The sequence below is a fragment of the Poecile atricapillus genome, chromosome 3 (genome assembly GCF_030490865.1).
Source record: "Poecile atricapillus isolate bPoeAtr1 chromosome 3, bPoeAtr1.hap1, whole genome shotgun sequence".
In the NCBI taxonomy this organism is placed as follows: domain Eukaryota; kingdom Metazoa; phylum Chordata; class Aves; order Passeriformes; family Paridae; genus Poecile; species Poecile atricapillus.
This window is the reverse complement of record NC_081251.1, coordinates 40,015,675-40,034,527: the sequence shown is the minus strand read 5'-3', so window position 1 is coordinate 40,034,527 and position 18,853 is coordinate 40,015,675. Positions and strand designations below refer to the sequence as shown.

The 18,853-nt window shown below is 36.8% G+C and overlaps 1 protein-coding gene across 5 annotated transcripts in view; it reads right to left on the bottom strand.

Moving 5' to 3' along the window:
• KLHL32 (kelch like family member 32) overlaps positions 1-18,853 on the bottom strand; it is a 122,078-nt gene that overhangs the window by 48,490 nt on the left and 54,735 nt on the right. For 3 of the 5 annotated variants that reach the window (XM_058836876.1, XM_058836878.1, XM_058836877.1), the window contains one exon: positions 14,978-15,076. The exons of 1 other annotated variant lie outside the window; for it this stretch is intronic. In XM_058836876.1, coding sequence (XP_058692859.1) covers positions 14,978-15,076 — 99 coding nt within the window. Of the gene's footprint in view, positions 1-13,880; positions 13,943-14,977; positions 15,077-18,853 lie in introns of those variants that run through there. One more of the 5 variants, XM_058836880.1, reaches the window with a different exon arrangement.

Below are 18,853 nucleotides of genomic sequence, written 5' to 3'. Positions count from 1 at the left end.
AAAACCCAGACCAAAGAGCACAAGAGCAGATCTAGACAAGAACCCCAGAGATTACAAGAGGCAAACAGTACTGGACTATAGCAGGAGATTTAGAATCACAATTCAGAGAAGATGTGGCTTCTCGAGGAGGCTGAGTGACTGTTCCTCCAGCTATGCTCTGCACACATGTAGCTGAAAAATGATGAAGACTGATAAAAAGCATCATCATCACTAAGTGAAAAAAGGAAGGCAACATTCACAACCCAAGACATTACACTAAATAACAAACAGGGAGCACATTTAAAATTATCAATATACTAATGTTAACTCTCTAGGTATAAATAAGAACAAGGATGTTTCAAACAATGGCTTCCTAATGTTTTTATGACATTTTATTTCTGGAACGTTTCATTTATATATACATGTGCTCTGTATTAAGCATGGCAAGGGAACACTTTTCTTAAAAACACGTTCCAGGGAACAGACTGTCACCAAATGCTTAAGGATTACAAAGCTAACAGGCACATCTGAAAATTAAGAATTGGAAAGAGTAGCTGAGCTGGTCATCTAATAACATCAGAGAATGAAACAAATTGCCTAAAATACATGGAATAACAAGTTGCTTAACACAGTTAAATTCAAGTTTCAGAAAAGTTTGCAAAAGAATCCAAAGCAACAAAACTTTGTTAGAATTTTAAGGCAGTACGCAATACTCCATCTACTGAAATGCTGAATCCAGTGCAGGATAACTCAATAATGAGTATAACTTTGATAGACAAAAGTCCTCAAAAATTTGATCCAATACTGTTAACAGTTTAATGGAGAATGTAAATGGAGAATGCTAAGTTTTGTCTGCAGACTCTGCAGAAGACGCTGCAAGAAGAACATGGGTATTGTCAGGCTTTCCAGGTTAAAAAAGAAAAAAAAAAGAGAAAAAAAGAGAAAAAAAGAAAAAAAAAGAAAAAAAAAAGTAAAAAAAAAAAGTGTAGGTATATTTATATCTATCTGGGAGCCAGTAATATAATATAGAAAATATACCATGCTCTCTTTGGAACAACATTGACAAGCCATCAGGATGCACTAGGAAGCAGTCATAAATAGCAAAATCAGTTCTCAGAACTGTGTTGGGAAAAAAAAAAAAAAAGCTCATGTCATAAAATGCACACCCAGTACTGTCCAATAAAAGAAACAAGCCCTCTTCAACATTACATTTTAAATCTACTCTTAAATTATTGGTCCCAGTGCTGAAGTCCAAACTTAAAGGATACTTAAAAACTACATGTTGGAAAACTAACCTTGCAAGATTTTAGGTCCTCAACTTAGTTTTTTAAAGGAAGACTCCTGGAGGATTTGATCTTGAGCAAAGATATTTATAACATGAAGAGAATATATGAAAGGAAAAATAACTCTGACTAAATTTTCAGAAAATAGTTTCTGGTGCATGAATGTAGGATCAGAGTTGCCCTGGACAAGGAACTAGAAAGTACAGGACTGTTTGCATTGGCTTCATGGGATTATGTATATTTTGCAGCTCTGCATTAAAAAAAAAAAATGACTGCAATAAAACAAGTTTTTTTGACAACTGCCTATACAGGTAAAGAAGGAAATATTTGTGCAATTTGGCCACTGGGGTTATAATGGTTTCTCATTCCTCTCAAAAGCAAGAGACTTGTTGCAGCTGCAGGAAGATATGAGAGTACCCAGCAGTTAAAAGAACATGACTGTAAGTATATGAATGATAAAAAGGCAACATTTCCATTTTATTTGGAAAACTGTTATTTGCTCAGGTATGTCTATGCTCCTGCAATATCTGACCTCAGCTCAAAAATCACTAAGAATTTTATTTTTGTTGCTCATAGCACTAAACCAAGGCAAATACTCATTTTACCGATGAAAAAAGGAGAAGCAGAAGGATAATTTAAAAGATTTCCCATGATGCAGACTATACAAAGAACAGAACCTCAAATGCCTGGAACCCACTCCAGTGCTCAAGTAGTTACGTAATTCCTGTCTTCACCAACTTTAACAGAATTTTAAGTTACGTATAATGTTACCGTATATGGTTCAATATATTAGAAAATGTCTGCAACGTGTATTGTATAGACATTATACCCCAGTAAAATAAAACTCTCTACAACTATCTTTCCCCAGATTTATGCAGTGAAAAGATCATCTCTTTTTCCTCACAACTAGGAGCTGTGTTATTACTGGGTTTACAATGTAATAATCAGAACTGATTTCAAGAGAAACAGCATTAGAAGGGATAGTGCTAGGCCATAAATAGGCAGAAAAGTAAAAGAATGAAAAAAATCTGGAAGAACCACTGAATTTAAAAAAAAGTCAGTACATGTGACAATCAAGAGGAGTTTGCTTGTTTTTCACAGAATCACAGCATTAACTAGGTTGGAAAACACGTTTGAGACCATCAAGTCCAACCTATGCACTAACACCACCCTGTCAACTAGATCAAGGCACTAAGTGCCATATCCAGTCTTTTCTATACACTTCCATGGACAGTGACCACCTCCCTGGGCAGCCAGTTCCAACAGCAAATCACTCTTTCTATGAAGCATTTTTTCCTAATGTCCTGCCTAAACCTCCTCTGGCACAATTGATTGTGCCCTCTTGTCCTGTTGCTAGTTGCCTGTGAGCAGAGATGGACCCCAGCAGGCTACAACCTCCTTTCAGGGCGTTTTAGAGAGCGATAAGGTCTCCCCTGAGCCTCCTTTTTCTCTCCAGGCTAAGCATATTTTAAGCATTATTGGCTAGGGATTTACCTGTCATTCCTTCAGTCAGAAATTATTAGGATTCTGACTTTCAAAACTAGAAAACCTGGAAAGGGTGAAGGCCAAATGTAAAAAAACGGGCCTTGACTCAACATCAAGTTTGATTTTCTACATCTGACCTTCAGTAGTGCCAAAAAAGTCACAAGGCCTCCCAAAACTAATTCATATGAATGTTTACACTGCTGCAGGTGCCAAGCACCAGCAGGAATGCAGGAGCCTTCAAAGACCATGATGACTCTTGTCCATTTGTTTCTAGCAGTTCTTACCAAGAATAAAAAATAATTCAATCCCTCACTTGCAAATCTCAAACAGCTTACAGTCAGAATCTCTTGCTTTAGCATAAAGCCTTTTTTTTTTTCCACAGAGAAGAACATTTAATCAATGCATCATATATTTAAGACAACCAAATGATGAAATTTTCACTGACTTCAAGGTTTCACCTTAAAGACACCACCTTTAAAAGCTGAATAGATCTTTGTGGGCCCTGTTTCTAAGTGTTCACAACTACAGCTATGTGTCAGGATCTCAATCCTGTAGAGTTTGAATGGCACCTCTCCAGAATTTCCCTTTAAACATAATAGAATCAAGTGAAGCAACGTATTGTGGAGAAGGGCTTGGGAGTCCTGGGGACGACAAGGCTGTCCATGAGCCAGCAGTCTGTCCTTGTGGCCAAAAAGGCAGACAGTGTCCTGGGGTGCATCAGGAAGAACACTGCCAGAAGATCGAGGGAGGTGATCCTGCCCCTTCACTCAGCCCTGGTGAGGCACATCTGGAGTGCTGTGTCCAGTTCTGGGCTCCTCAGAAAGAGAGAGACCTGGAATTCCTGAAGTGGGTCCAGCAAAAGGTTACAAAGATGTTTAGGGGACTGAAGCATCTCTGTTATGAGGAAAGACTGAGGGAGCTGGACCTGTTCAGCCTCAAGAAGAGATGATTGAGAAGGGACCTCAGTAATATATCTGAAAAGAGGGTGCCAAGAGAATAGAGCCAGGCTCTTCCTGTTGGTGCCAAGCAACAGAAGAAGAGGCAACAGACAAACTGATACACAGAAGTTCCACCTGAATATGAGGAAAGAACTCACTGTGTACTGTACAGGTGACTGAGCACTGGAACAGACTGCTCAGAGAGGTTGTGGAGTCTCCCTCACTGGAGATATTTGAGAACTGCCTGCATACATTCCCATGCCATCGGGTGACCCAGCCTGAGCAGGAAGGTTGGACCAGACAATCCACCATGTCACCTCCCAGTTTGATCCATTCTGTGACACTCTTTCACAGAACATTGGAAAAGCATTTAAAGATGAGATATAGCTCAGTTGCTTCAAAAAGAATGTACTTCTGCAGAACAGTCATTGCTTTCAAAAATTAACTACAGCTTACTGAAAAAGATTTTAGCCAATGATTGTTGCATGCAGTGTTACAAAAGCTAGTCCTTCTCAAAGACAAATTTCAGTAAGAAATGTTGCTAAAACATTCAAATTTCAAAGATTTCAACCACGCTTATAAGCAAAACCCTATCAACAGCTTACGTTACATATGCCTAATATTGCTTGTTTTCCCCCACCTGAAAATATTCACCACACACACACATCATTTTTGCTACTTGTTTTGCTCCTTTTCAAGAAATTGTTCAACCTGTTCAAGTTTTGGTCCAGGGATGAATGGTGCTGTGTGAGTCCAGAACTTGATTAGGAATACATGGAAGTTAAGACTTACAACACTACCTAGAGCAGTCAAATAATTTCAAGTGTTTGGTTACAGTAAACTCACACTAAACTTTCAATTACTTTCTAATAGCAGTCTTGGGGATCCTGGACATCAGCATTGCATACATGTACTTCCTACATACTTCAGTTCCCCATGAAGATGGTAATGCTGCAAATATGAGTAAAAATACTGAGAGGGAGGCAAACCCAAAAACAAACATACATAAACACTGATTTGGGGCATGGTGTATGGCAGCAGGCCTTTCCCCCTAGTGTTTTTCATGTCCACAACATGCCATCTCAAGTCAGTTTGGCTTCCAATCCTAGTGACTGCTGGCAACTGAACATACCTGAGGTTACTACAATACATCCCCATGATAAGCAGGTGTCCTGAGATGCTATGGAAACTCAAGGCCCTTTACATATATAATTAGAATAGATTGTGCTTCCAATTAACAAGGAGGAAACAATGAAATGGAATTTAGAAAAAAATTCCACTATATAGCTTTGAAAACTTCCACAACAAAGGCGAAAGTGCTTACAAGACAGGTTCAGCCAATATATCATTACCCCTCTAATCCAGAGAACACAACAGCTCCCATAAAAATTACCGTAGAAAGAATTTCATGTGCTGCCAGTTCAGTTCCTACTGAATTGTAAATAAAAGCCCTGGTTTAAGATCTAATGCTGACGATACAGCTAGACACACTCTCTGACAGAAATCACAAATTCCATAAAACTGTTTAAACAGATGAGAAATTTAACAACAACTTCCTCCAAATTAATAAACACATGTTTTGAATATATTACAAAAGAAATCAGGTGAATGAAGTTACAGACATTTCTCATGTTTTTCATATTTGAAATAACACACTTCCAGGATGCTATTGATGGTTAATAAAGTTGTTGATGCCACTAATCTTTAGGCTAGTATCTTTAATTTTTAGAATTAGTGAGAAGAATCAGGTCAATTTATAACCTTCAAAGATCTGACTACATATTGGCTGAAGAGTCAGTAAATCATTGCAGCATGTATACATTCATATTCATTCTGGTTTCAAGGCCTATTCAATACCTTGGACAGATAGGTGTCTTTATTCTAAACAGAGTTAGTCTACAACACTATTCAAGTGAAAGTGCAAATTCTTCGCAAAATACAAATTTTACTCATGCAGTCGTGCAAACAAAATACCATAAACAATGGAATGTGTTAAAATTTTGCTACAAGATCTACTGGAAAATATCAAAAGCCTTATATGAAACTTGTTTCTTTTTTGTGGCCCCTATAAACATAAATGGTTTAATAGTATTTAACAGTATTTAATAGCAGTTAAAAAGAGATGATAATCTGGAATACTTCCATTTCTGAAGCTACTTATACATAACTTGGGCTTAGGTAATTTTCCTTACAAATCTTTCTTCTTAACGAGCACAATTAGTTGAGTATGTTGCAAGCAGTTCAGGTAGATGGATCACACAGTAACGATTAAGCCATCAGAAAAAACATAAAAAATGGTGGGGCAGGTTATCAACTGCAAAATTCATAGGTTTGTATCAAGTCTGGATTTCTTTTGCCTTTAATGAGAAATGGTCTACACTAAAGATTAAAATGTAAATACTGCATAACTGGAGAATGTATCATCTTGGATCCTCATTACTTCAGTCCATCTTCACCATTAAATAAACAAGGTTTTGAAAGTCTTGTCTATTAAACTGACTGAAAAATTAAAACAAAATTTACAAGGTCTTTTTGACATCTTTTAAAGACAGAGTAGACTGAGTCATTCACTATTTTCCTTAGTCTAATACCTCAGGTGCTAAGTTGCCTCTTGAAATTCCATCAAATAATGCATCTTTTCATTCATTTTCTTAAGAAAGATTTTGCTACTTCATTTAGAATTTGAAATTGACCCCTGTGGAAATAATAATAGTGTATCTAAAAATACAAAGTAGACAAGAGGTAAAAGATATTTACTTCATACTGAAGAATTTAAAAAAATCAGTTGTACTTTGAGTAAGCTAGTATAGAAGAAAGAAAAGATGAACAATTAGCTCTCTACACAGTAATACTTCTAAGATAAAATCAGATTGTAACTCACTTCAATCCTAATGTTCTCTTCAGGTTCATAGGTTACAAATGATTTATAGTCACCATTTCGTACTTAGCATTCTGGCTTTTCTCATATTGTAAATACTTTATAATCAAAAGATTTTCTTTTGTCAGAAATACATTTGCTAAAATGGCTTAACACAACTCAAAGTGCTACAGAAGAAAGCCAATTTAAGTAAAATTTCTCTCTGCTTCCTTCCAGGAGTTAAAAACTCCCTCTCTATGTCTGGTGCCTATATTCCTCTTCTTTCACATTAGAGCTGTAAGTCTCCTCTTTCAGGTCACGTCTTCCACATAAAAGTGCTAAACTAATGCCGCTTAATGACAAATTAATGTCCATGAATAAAAAATACACCTCTAATAGCACAGAGTAATTTGCCATTACAATATCATCATTGGACATGCCCCTGGTTTAATACGATGTATTTAATTCATAACTTAATGAGTGATATATAAAAAGAGAGAGATGAACCCTGCAATTACATTTATGTGAGTCTGTCACCTTATTTGTAAAACCTTAGAGTCATTTACATTCAAATTAGAACAAATGAGTGATTTCACAAAGTGCAGTGATAAATGACCATTGCTGCACAAGACAGAACTGTATTTCCTGTGAAAACATTAACAGTTTCCTATTATTTGTTAAAAATTACAATGCATATTGCCCAGTGTTGTGTGAATAATGACTTTTTTACTGATTAGGTCAGAAGACTAATACAGAGTAAAAATAAATAATTTTTCTTTTCATTTTTTCTGCTTTTAGCTTGAATTTCTCTGCTCAAACTGTTATGGACTCACACTGCCACCTGCTGTCCAGACCTGGGGAGGAAGGGCCCCAACTGCCTCATTCCAAGTCCAGGTCAGCCATTCTGCCAATGTCATTTCTTGCAATAAACAAAATTTTCCTCCAGACTTCTAAGTGGACATGTCGCTGAGAACACAAGAAGATAACGATAGCTGCACTACCCAGTTACAAATACTTCCATTTTGGGGGCTCATGCATCCAAACTGCCTCAACTCATATGGATAATTTTAAGCGAAATACACCGGGGACCAGGAGGGACAGGGAGAACATAAAGCATTATTATTGATCAGATGGTAATAAAACCAAAGAAGAATTTTGTACACTAAGCATTCTGGCATTCATCAGCCCCTGTTTAGAGCTTTATAAAAATACTGGAAAGATTCCAGAAGCAGAAATCTTTCAAGGACTGATGGACAGAAAGGTCATCTAAAGAGTCCACACTGGCTAGAATGACATGGGAAGGGCAGGGAGGGAAATGGTGAAGCAATACGATTTCCCTGTCCCTATTAAAACACATGGCAAAGCTGCTCACCCTTCCTGACAGAATGTGCAAAGAGATGGCAGATACAGCACTAACTGCCTCTTCCCAACTTGTCACCTCTCCTGTAACTTTGCTGCAGAGGACTGGCAAGGTGTATCCATACAACAACTTAGACAGCTTGGGAGCTTTGATCTTGCCAGCAATAGTTAACCTAGATGTTGCAGCATAATTTTTTTTACACATCCATCATCAGTTTCAATTAACACTGCAGATAAATAGCAGCAAGTGGATTACAGTAAGAATGGCATTCAAAGTGACTGGCTATTATCACTTTGGCATATTTTCATTTTCCTCACTAATACCAAGTAAAAAATGGAGACAAATACCATCATTTTTTTTCCAAGTCCCATTTTAGACTGGAATCCTCACTAGTGCAACAACACTTCATATATATATATATATAAAATCTCTGTAATATATCAGTATATTAAAGAGATAACAGAAAAAAAAATTCCCAGAGTTATTTTTGAGCTCTCTCCAAGAACTTTTCTAATGACTATCAATAGCTCAATGACAACAAGCTGACAAAACTTGCTCCTTCAAAAAATAGCACAGCAACAACTGGTTGCGTAACACTTAAAACCAGAAAAATGTAAGACATTATTTTTGTCTACTTTGTATTCTTAGCATGGGAAGGTAACTTCACCACAGGATAAAGTTGGTAGAGTTAAGCTTGCTGGTGGTGACTAATTCTGGGGGATTGAGGGGAGTGTGCAGAGTGTGCATGCATGTACTTAGATTAAAAACTCTGTATTAGTTAAAAAAAGCAAGCCTTGGTTGCTAGATGACCTTTAGATTTTCTTTCCAGCAGTTTAATTCACTCTATATGAAAAACCCAGGAGCTAAAATCCCAACTGATCTGGGGCTTCTAGCAATACAAAGGTGATGCTCTCAATCTCTGGTGTACAAATTAATTCATCTCTGAAGGAGTTTATCTTGAAAGTTGGGATTGTCATTGGCACCATTCCAAATGGAGAAGTTTGGTTTAAGAAAAATAAATAGCTTTGAAGCTCTGGCCTACCCACATATATAAACCATGCACACGCCTCCTTTTAATTCCACACACAAATTCTTTTGTAACTTTTTTCGCTTAAAAACAGTAACATATTTCAATCTACCACATCTTAAAATAGTTTAAAATTAGAATAAGAAAATATTTAGATCATTTGTCATTTGTACACCAGGAAAAAAATTGGTTTTTAAGCCTAAACTGACCATTTCAGTACAAGATTACAAATCAAATACCTCTACCCAAGACAATTTGCCTGCTTCAATCATTACCATGAATTATTCCAGGAGGACTTACGAGTTGATTAATCTTATTTTTGTATTCCAGGTCTGATCCTCCTCACTGTCTGCTTTTGTATACAGGAATCCAGAGCAGGACAGTACAGAGGCAGTTCCAAGAAAATTACGGTTGACTGCAGTTGTACAATGCTGTGCTCAGCCTTATTTTAGTCACTCACCTAAAATGTTCTTTCCTTTTTAGCTTAAATTAGCTGTCTTTAAAGATGGTATGACTGACATCAGTAGCAAGCAAGCATATATACTTGTAGCAGAGTTCCATTTAATGTAATGAAGTTTCTAAAAAGTAATCTGGTACATTTACCATTTAGCAGGGAACCTAATGCACTTAAAAATAATGGGAAAATTGGCATCAAACTTTCAAGTTCACTTGAAACAAAAACATTTAGGATCCCAAGAAAAATTTTTACAAGTCAGAGTAACTTCAGTGGCAATCAGGATCATCACTGCTCTTGTGTACTATACCTGCTCCTCTGAGGAACTGTGAGAATAAGAAATCATTTCCAGCATTATGTACAAGGACAGTCATTTCAAATAAGTCTGTACTGAAACTAGGCTACTGTCCAACCACTACACATAACATAAATGATGTCCAGTGTGTAAACTTAATCTGTTCTTCACAAAAGTTGCCTAATCTGGCAGCAAAAAATTAAAGGGATAAATGCTCTCTAACAGTCATGCCACATCCTGCCTCTCAGAAATGCTTTGGACTGTTCTGCAACTTCTAAACTCCTCACCCACAACTATTATACCTTGAATGTAATTCAGGTACTAATTCTAATACCTAGAACTCCACTGAAACAAAAAAAATAAATTGTACTTCAGAATAAACAGAAAGATCACTCAGCTTTAAGATTTCAATTATGGACAGTTCAATATCCCAGATCCCTGAATACCAGTGGAAATCAACCTCTGCTTTAAAAACCAATTACTACCCACACAATACTGAGCTGATGTTGATCACTAGAAGGAAATTCCATTAAAAACTAATATTCTCAATAGCATTCCTTCCTTATTAAGACTCTTTGATTGTTGAAATAATTTTCAGTTTGTGGCTCTCTGGTACTGAATACACAAACAGTTGAGGAAAAAGACAAAAACTTCTTAGATCTACAACCAGTTATGTAACTAAGACATACTCATGAAACAAACATATTTATGATCTGAATAAAGGTTTTAATACATTTATTCTCGTGCATAAGAATAAAGGTGTAATGTATCCTTCAGAAAAACATTCACAAGCTTTAAAGTGCAAAAATAGGTCATCACAAACACACTACCTAATACCAACAGTTCAATTTTAAAAGTCCATTTTCATATGTCTACCACATTTAATGTCTTTAACTAGCTATCTCTTCCTTTCTCCTATGTCATATGGCAAATATGATCCACTTTTAAAAGGGAAATGAGATATTCAGACAACCCATTCCTATTATATTTCAAAGTTTGCCTATTGGCTGGAGCTCTCTGCATTAGCCTCCTTTGAAAAACCTCAGCCAAAACTGACAGTGCATCTGAGCTGGAGGAAGAACTTGGGAGACAAGAACCTAAGAGAACTGGATGTGCACACGGCAAGCAAATGCTGTGTGAGTGATCACAGACCTCAGTGCCACTGAAGGTACACAAAGTTCAAGTCTTTAGCTCTCCCACACCTCTGTAGCAGTTAAGAAAAATCGCATTGCCTTACCGTTTGTTCAGCCTGAGACAGATGTGTGCGCTTACAAGCCTTGTTTCAATGTTTAATGTACCTGAGAATTATGCAGATGACATGAGAGATTCATGAATATGTATGTATCTCAAATAAAATACATCAGCATGCTTCAAAAGAGTCCCCTTCTACAAATGAAGCTAGAAACAAAACCCCCAAACAGCAGAGGCTGTGGAATAATCATAATTCAAGGTATGACAACGCTGATATGGGGGGAGAAGTCTGCATTACACAAAGCTGGAATTAAGACCTAAAGTATGGAATACTTGGGCATTGCTCTTGTTTGCAAATAAAGAAAATTATTTACCACAGTTGTAAAATAAAAAACTAATATATTATCAATCTAAAATGAGCATGAGTTTTCAAATGAAAATATTGATTCAACATTAGATACTACAGAACATTTGATAATGAGAAGTTTATAGATGATAAAATGCATTTAATAAACTAGCAGTGTTGTCAGAAACCTCCACTGCATTACCTAATTAAGGGTAGGGAGAAAATGTTCCTTGCCTTTTTCCTGTTGTTCATTTGATTGAGAACTCTTTAAAAAAATTTCCATAAATGTAATTTAAACAATTTGTTACAGAAATTTTTTTGAAATTAATCAAAAAATTAAAGTCCTCCAAGCTGTTTAGTCTGTAAGAAAGGATCTGTCATAGCCAAAATAACATTTTGTTAATTCTGAGACAACCAAGATGAAATTCCATAAAGACCAGTCAATATAAAAGTCAGCATTGGCTGGAAATTATTCTGTCCCCCGTGAATTACAAATAATTCTTGACAATCAGACACTTCAGCAATCATCTTAGATGAATCAGATCACTACAATATTCTTTGGAACCTCATAGACTACCAATGTGTCTTGAAACAGACACATGAATGGGCAATGCCAATTGCATTTGTAGCAAAAAAAAGCCATCCTCATTGAAATGCATGGAATTATTACAGGTTCCAGATAAAAGTATCAAAAAGAGATTAAACTGTTCAAGACAGTGCCAATGAACTGTCAGACTGGAACATCTAGAGAAGAGCTGGAACAAGTGCTAACAATAAGAGCAGCACTCATACAGGAAAAGCTTGGTCTAATCAAAACAGTTAAAGACAATCCTAACAAGTTAAAACTCTGTGTCATCATTACACAACAATAAATGACAGCTAGATCCTACACACTTTATGTCCTGAATTTAGGCTAAACTAAGCTAAGTTCATGATATCTGAACAACTCAAAACAGCATGAAAGTAATTCAGTAGCACTGTAAATGAAGAATTCTGGCACACTCATTCATCAAAGAAAAGAGAAAGGGCAAGCGCTATTCACTTTCCAGCATCTGTATCACAGCACCTGGGACAACAAGACGCCCCAGTTACCAACTGCAGAGAGGATAAGTGGTTTTAAGGAAGCCTTCCTTAACTACTTGGATTTCATTTGCAGATAATACTAATATAAGGCAAGAGCTATTTTTTAAAATCACACAATAATATGTAGAACAGAAACAGATTTAATTAGTTTGGACCTGAAAGATATCACTGTTTTAACATGCAATACCTTGTTGGTTTCTGTTAAAAAGACTTACAGCAACTACTCAAGGCTGATTACTTGCATGGACTGCAACAGTACAAAACAAGGAAGACAGGTAAATTCTTACTGCAATTTATTCTGACTGCAAATCTGTCTACATGTATGCCTCACTGAGGTGAACTTGGTAAAATAAATACTGCAAAAAGAGTAAAATGCAGCCTAAATCCCAACGTGATGTAAGCTACAGCCACCCCACAGATGTGCATGCAGATTCCAAACCTTTACAATGAGACCCTGATTCAAAAATAGTTTACAAAATTAGCACTGCTTTCTGTCTTCCAACACATATTCTCCTTTTTCCCCTATTCTTCATCCACCACCTTATTCCCTATCTCCCCTACTGTAAATCTGGACACTGGGTCCCACTTCCTCTTAATTTTTACAAGAGTGTAGCTCCAGTTGTCCGACCCTGGCACACTATTCAGGGCACAACAGTGCTTTTTCACATCTTTCACACATCCTACAGCAACTGCAGGTCACAGAGCTGTGGTTTCTATGACTCATGGTAATCTTGTAAGTAGAAAGAGAAAAAACATGCAAATAAACATATGCATGAGATAAAATGCATCAAAAGACATGAGCTCAACAGGAAAAGCAATAGCAGGAGAGGAATTTAAATGCCTCTGATTCTTTTGCAAATTATTTTGTGGTTAGACTTCATCTTAAAGGGCTTTTCCAACCTAGAAGTTTCTCTGTCATGTTCAGAGAATTTTTACTGATCTGTTAATTACAGAATAATTTGGAAGAAATATTTATTCACTCCAACCTGCTGGGTTTTTTATGGGGCTAGTGTGATTTTGAGGTTTGTTTATTTTCTTAATTCATTAGCAATCTATTCCTAAATAATTGACTATAGCTTGCACATTGAGGACAAGATTCAAAGCACTGCTGACCCTGTAGTTTTCTGTCTTTCCTCTGCAATGGCCTTGGGATTAAAAGTATTAAGGTGCTAAGAGAAGAGCTACAAACACCAGAGGCTACTCAACACAGGTAATAGAAAAAAGTTAGCACAAGAATTTATGTTGAGTATATACCTCCTCTTCCTACATCCTCTCACACCCTTACTTGATAAGCACAACAAAAAAAACCCAAACTTTTCCTACTCTTTAATATTTTCTATAGCTACTTTGCTGCAGTAGTCTCTTTAGTTCCATTTCTGACAAAGTAAGAGCCACATAAGCATCAAAGACATACACTGACTGGTTTGTTTGAGGACCATTAAATACATTGTATATGATTACCAGTGTTACATTTACATCTTTCTCACTACAGTAACCCCTCGCCCTGCCTGCCTGACAATTAGTAGATCAAATGGGTTTGTGGCTTATTTGATATCTCACAGTTCTTATTCCTCAAACCAACCATGTTTGCCATCAAAATCCATGCCTTTTTTTCTCAGGAAAATTAAATCTCTCCTTGCATTCCTAAAAAAAAAAAAATTATATACCTTTTGCAGCACTCTGTCAGCTCCTTTACGTTTCTAATCAATTTATAATACACAGATGAGTACCACCTTATTACCTGAATATACATTTTGAAGGGTTTCCTAAGGTTAATGCTCAGAACAGATTCTTTCTCTGTAAGACACAAAGCCTTCAAGTACATCCTGAAGTTCTTAACACGAGATCCGGCATGCCCCTGGTACTCAGTAGCTCAGCGTGCTGCCAAGCACACTCCAACTGTTCAAAGGCAGTTACACTGTTGGAAGGCAAGAGCATACTAAGAGCACTGTGCTGATGTGCATCTCCATGCCCAAGTGTTGCCCAGGTGCAGTTAACACATCTGATTTCAGAAACTGTGCTGAAAAGTTACCAAGAGGAAGAAACAGTTCTGTAGAACTGCTATTGCCATTTTATTTTTAGAAGGCTTTTCACAGATACCCGTCAAAGCCGTGCTCTTGCTGTCACCATAACCCATTTCCTATACAAGCCAAGCCCAAAAAAAAAAAAAAAAAAGCAACTTTACTGCAACTCAAATTTTTTGTTTGAAAAAGACATTGATGTTATAGGCATAAGGCCTATTGAGAATAAGGTACCATTATAATAAACCCTATTCCTTCAGTGAGAGGCTGGAGTGCCCTGGAATACACATTCTGTTGTGAATTACATGTCTGAATTTGTCACAATACCCATGATCCCAACAGGGAAATATCTTTACATTTGGTACACTGAAGTAGAGGAAAGCAAATTCCCTGGCAAACGGGGGAATCAAACTCACATGTGCTGATAGCAATCAGTGGATCATTCTTGTTTTCAGGAATGACATGGACAAAATGGATGGAGGGATAAAGTATCTACCATAAATTGAAACCCAAATTACACCCAAAATTCAGATCTCCTGAAATTCAGTTTTTGCCATTTAGATTACACCAAGTATTGCACTAATAGTCTCCTACTGAAATTTGGCTTGAAACAAAAGAGTAACAAACAGAAACAGCTGACCAGGCCGAAAAGCCTCACCTCAATGAGATAGTGAGAACATAAACTGAGAAGCTCCAGCAGCTGCAAATGACTCCCAGCTGCTAGGACATCCTGTATCACCCCTGGTTCCAAGAGGATCTGTAAAGAAGAAAATGGAAGGTTTGTCATCTGCAAGATGTACTCAGAGTACTTGTAGAAAATATTAAAGACCTTTGTTATTTCAGATATCTAAGTCAACATAAAGAGCAGAATACAATTAAGGATATAGAGAAGTCTTTACAGAATAGGGAGAGATTTTCTAAAGTTCATCTGAATTTCCCAAAGGATTTTTAAACTTTTTTTGGTTATTTTCTTTTTCCTGTGAGTGTCCCTAAGTTATAATACCCCCAAAATTCTTTGACATGAAATGTGTGCTGTTTAAGGAGACTTTCAAAATAACAGAACCTCCTTTTGTTATCTGTATACTTAGATCCTTCCACATATACTGATGAATCAGGTCAATAGAATTGACTTAGAAATCTCCTCTATTAATATTATTCATGAATTTAAAACATATATACACCAGGAATACCCTGCCTATTCTGCCTAGAGTCACTTTATAATTTTCCTAACCACTGTCTTCATTTTAGAGAGCAGGGCTCTGAAAGCACAATGAGCATGTTGCTGGGGAAGTGCCAGAAAGGACTTGGAAACCAAGACCAACTATTCAGTTGCTTGCTCACATGAAACTCCTACTCATTTCAATTAAAATCATGTACAGGCAGCAGTAATGATAATTGGGCCACAGCTCACAGACCACTGTCTAGGGGTCAGCTTGTAAGAGCATCCCTTTTGGGATACAAAAATGTCCTTGGGAATATGGACACTGATCAACTTCTTATTAGCAATCAGACTACAGACTATCCAGACTAAAATTTTTTAAGTAGCACAGTTTCCAAAAAAAAAAAAAATCAGAAATACATGAGAAAAATTAAATTTTCAAAGATGTTTGCGTTATACACTTTTATCCTTGTACTTCCCCTGGCAACTTTGGTTTCACACCACATGAGGTCAGTCTCTCACTGCTCCACAGGGAAGTAAAGCTTGCTTTCAGATCCTTCTCTTCTTGCCCACACAATTCAGTTTTATTTGTATACCTCATATGCAGCGGAATAAGGGAAATGAAAAACAAAAGGAAAGATACTCAACTGCATCTTTTGTATTTTAACTATTGAGGGAAATGAAAAAAAACGTGTATGCATTTCTTCAATCAAAACCATTAAATATCTCCAACATAAAGCATACATTAGGAGGAGGAGAGAATGCTTATATCAAGAATTTTCTTGCTTATATCAAGAACTCATTTACATTGAGTTCTGGCAGTGTATGACATCCTTAATACTTCTGCAAATCCCTACATTTATTAATACAAGGTTTTAAGTGAATATTATATGTCATTTACATACTGTATAAAATATGAAGGTTCTTCATCTAGCCAGAAATCCATGTAAGGATCCTAATGTAAATGAGAATCAGGCCCAGCACAACCCAGGTTTTTTTCTGGCGCTACTGAGGTTGCTATGCGTGATGAGAGGTAGTTGAACAGAAAGCTAGAATGGATTTCAGTTGCAAAAATGTCTCCAACATAGATATTAAAATTAAAAAAAAAACAGCAAAAAATAAAAGCACCTCACTCAAGTATTTTCAAGTGAGAACTCAAGGTCAAAATAAACAAGCTGTTATAGACCTTGCAGTGTTTTTTATTCAGACATGATTGACACTGAGGAAGCTACCATCCCTATGGCATGTTACTTACTAAGTGTCAGCCAGAGAACCAGAACCCTAAGAAGATTAGTACCTTGTAGGCATAGACAAACTATATTTAACTATGATGATATTATTGTATTTTAAAGCTACAGCAATCCATTTACAAATAATACTCGTAGCACTAGAAGATAAGAAGTAGGACAAGAGGCAAGGAGGGTGGCTAGCTACTGTCTAGAGGTGATTTGCATGAAGTCAGCAACAAAAGTTCATTTCAAGGTGGCAGACGCATTTTCTACATGTTCTTACTTTTTTACAGCCCTCCTATACCATGCAACCTATATCTGACTGAGGAAACAGATTCACTCTTGTGTTTCCCAAGATAACGGAGGAAAGTCTAGTTTATCCCTTCACAAAACTTTGCTTTAAATGGAATTATCTGAACTTTCATTCAATACTCATTTGGATACAGGCAAAAATACTAATTCATCTCTGCTAAGCGTTCACCATTGGGAAACTTTATGCTGGGGAAATGAACAAGGGAAAGAAAATGCCAAGTAAAGAAGGAAGAAAATACTGCAAGCCTTCCTTCTACCGAAACTGGAGTAATTCACAATTATTCCACACCTTTGAGCTTCTATACACTAAAGCAATTGTTTGGTTTTTATTAATTACCAGCATAGGTATTTATATGTTATACAGGCCTTCCATCTCAATATTAACAGCAAATGCATATAAATACCACCAAATACACACCACAAGTACACACAGTGACTGACTCTCCTCTGCTTGTCTAACTCTCAAAACAATAGCTCTGAGGTCTACAGAATGATGCTTATTGCAAATTAAGCAAAGTGAAACTAAGGTTTACTTTGGATTCACATATTCAAAATTCATCATTAAAATTTTAATGTGAATAAATAGAGAGAAGCTTAATCATTCTCTGTAATCCATCCTCAATCCAAGCATTATGAGGCATAATTACTGGGGCAGAAATTGAAGAGTAATTTGGACTCATCAAATTCAGACAAAAGCTGCAGCCTTCACCAGTGAAGAATGTGCTTTCTCACAACACAGGCTATATTAGACTGGTTGCTGTACTATTTTTACATTAAGATTAATTAGATGCAATTCAGGTATTGCACCTGGCTGCATCTCACAATCACCCCTCTATTCAGTCCTTATTTCTAAGGGTTGATTTTCATTATACCTTCAACTTCCCCCTGTATACAAGAGGCAGATCTTGTGATACTTGAGTAACTTCCTTTCCTAAGCCATCAAGCCTGACATACTGCTCATTTTCAAACTGATATACTTTGACAAACTACCTTGTTCTTACGATGACTGTTTTCAAACAGAAAATCTGTTCCTCAAAGCAGTCTTTCTACTCTCCACCATGCCACAAACCCTCCAGAGAGGATGCACAAAATACAGTCTGGTCCCTACTGTGGTCAGATCCACAGACCAAGGGATTCAAGCAATGCAAAACTTGGCTGTTTGTAACAGAATGCTAAGGTCACAAGATCCAGAAAGGCAGTTTACACAATTTCTTAGATCCACTATTTTTAGATACACAATTTTAATCTGGGAATTTATCCACTTAAGCTTTCTGCAATGTATCCACAAAGTATTTCTTCAAAAGTAGAAGACGGTAAATTAAACCTGACCTTGTAAAGCATAATACTGAGGCAGAAAAGGGAATTTTATAAACAGCCCCATTATTACAGGAACACATGGGCCTTAACACCCTGCCCCATATTTTTACCCTCCAGCCAGCAGTTCAAAACTAGAATTTATTCCCTCTTACCGTAAGATTTCTCTCTTCCTTTCCCAGCTCAACCTGCATCCTCTCCAACACCTTAGGACAGCGGCTAAGCATGGGAAAATACTTAACTGGTATCATGTATCTTGCCTCTCTCTTCAATCTTCTTTGAGACTTGTGGCAACAGAATGTATAAGAACCACCAACCTTTCCTAAGAACAAGTACTCAGGCCTCACCTCCACGTAGTCTTTTAATGCCTCCTGTACCCACCCTACTACAGCCAACAAAGAACTACAGGCCTAAAAAAAAAATTCTAAGGTCAGAGGAAAGAGGACAATAACAGCCAAAAAAGAATGAAATGGAAACTCCTTAAACTGTCCTTTCCAATAACGCAACTTACAGCCTGAGG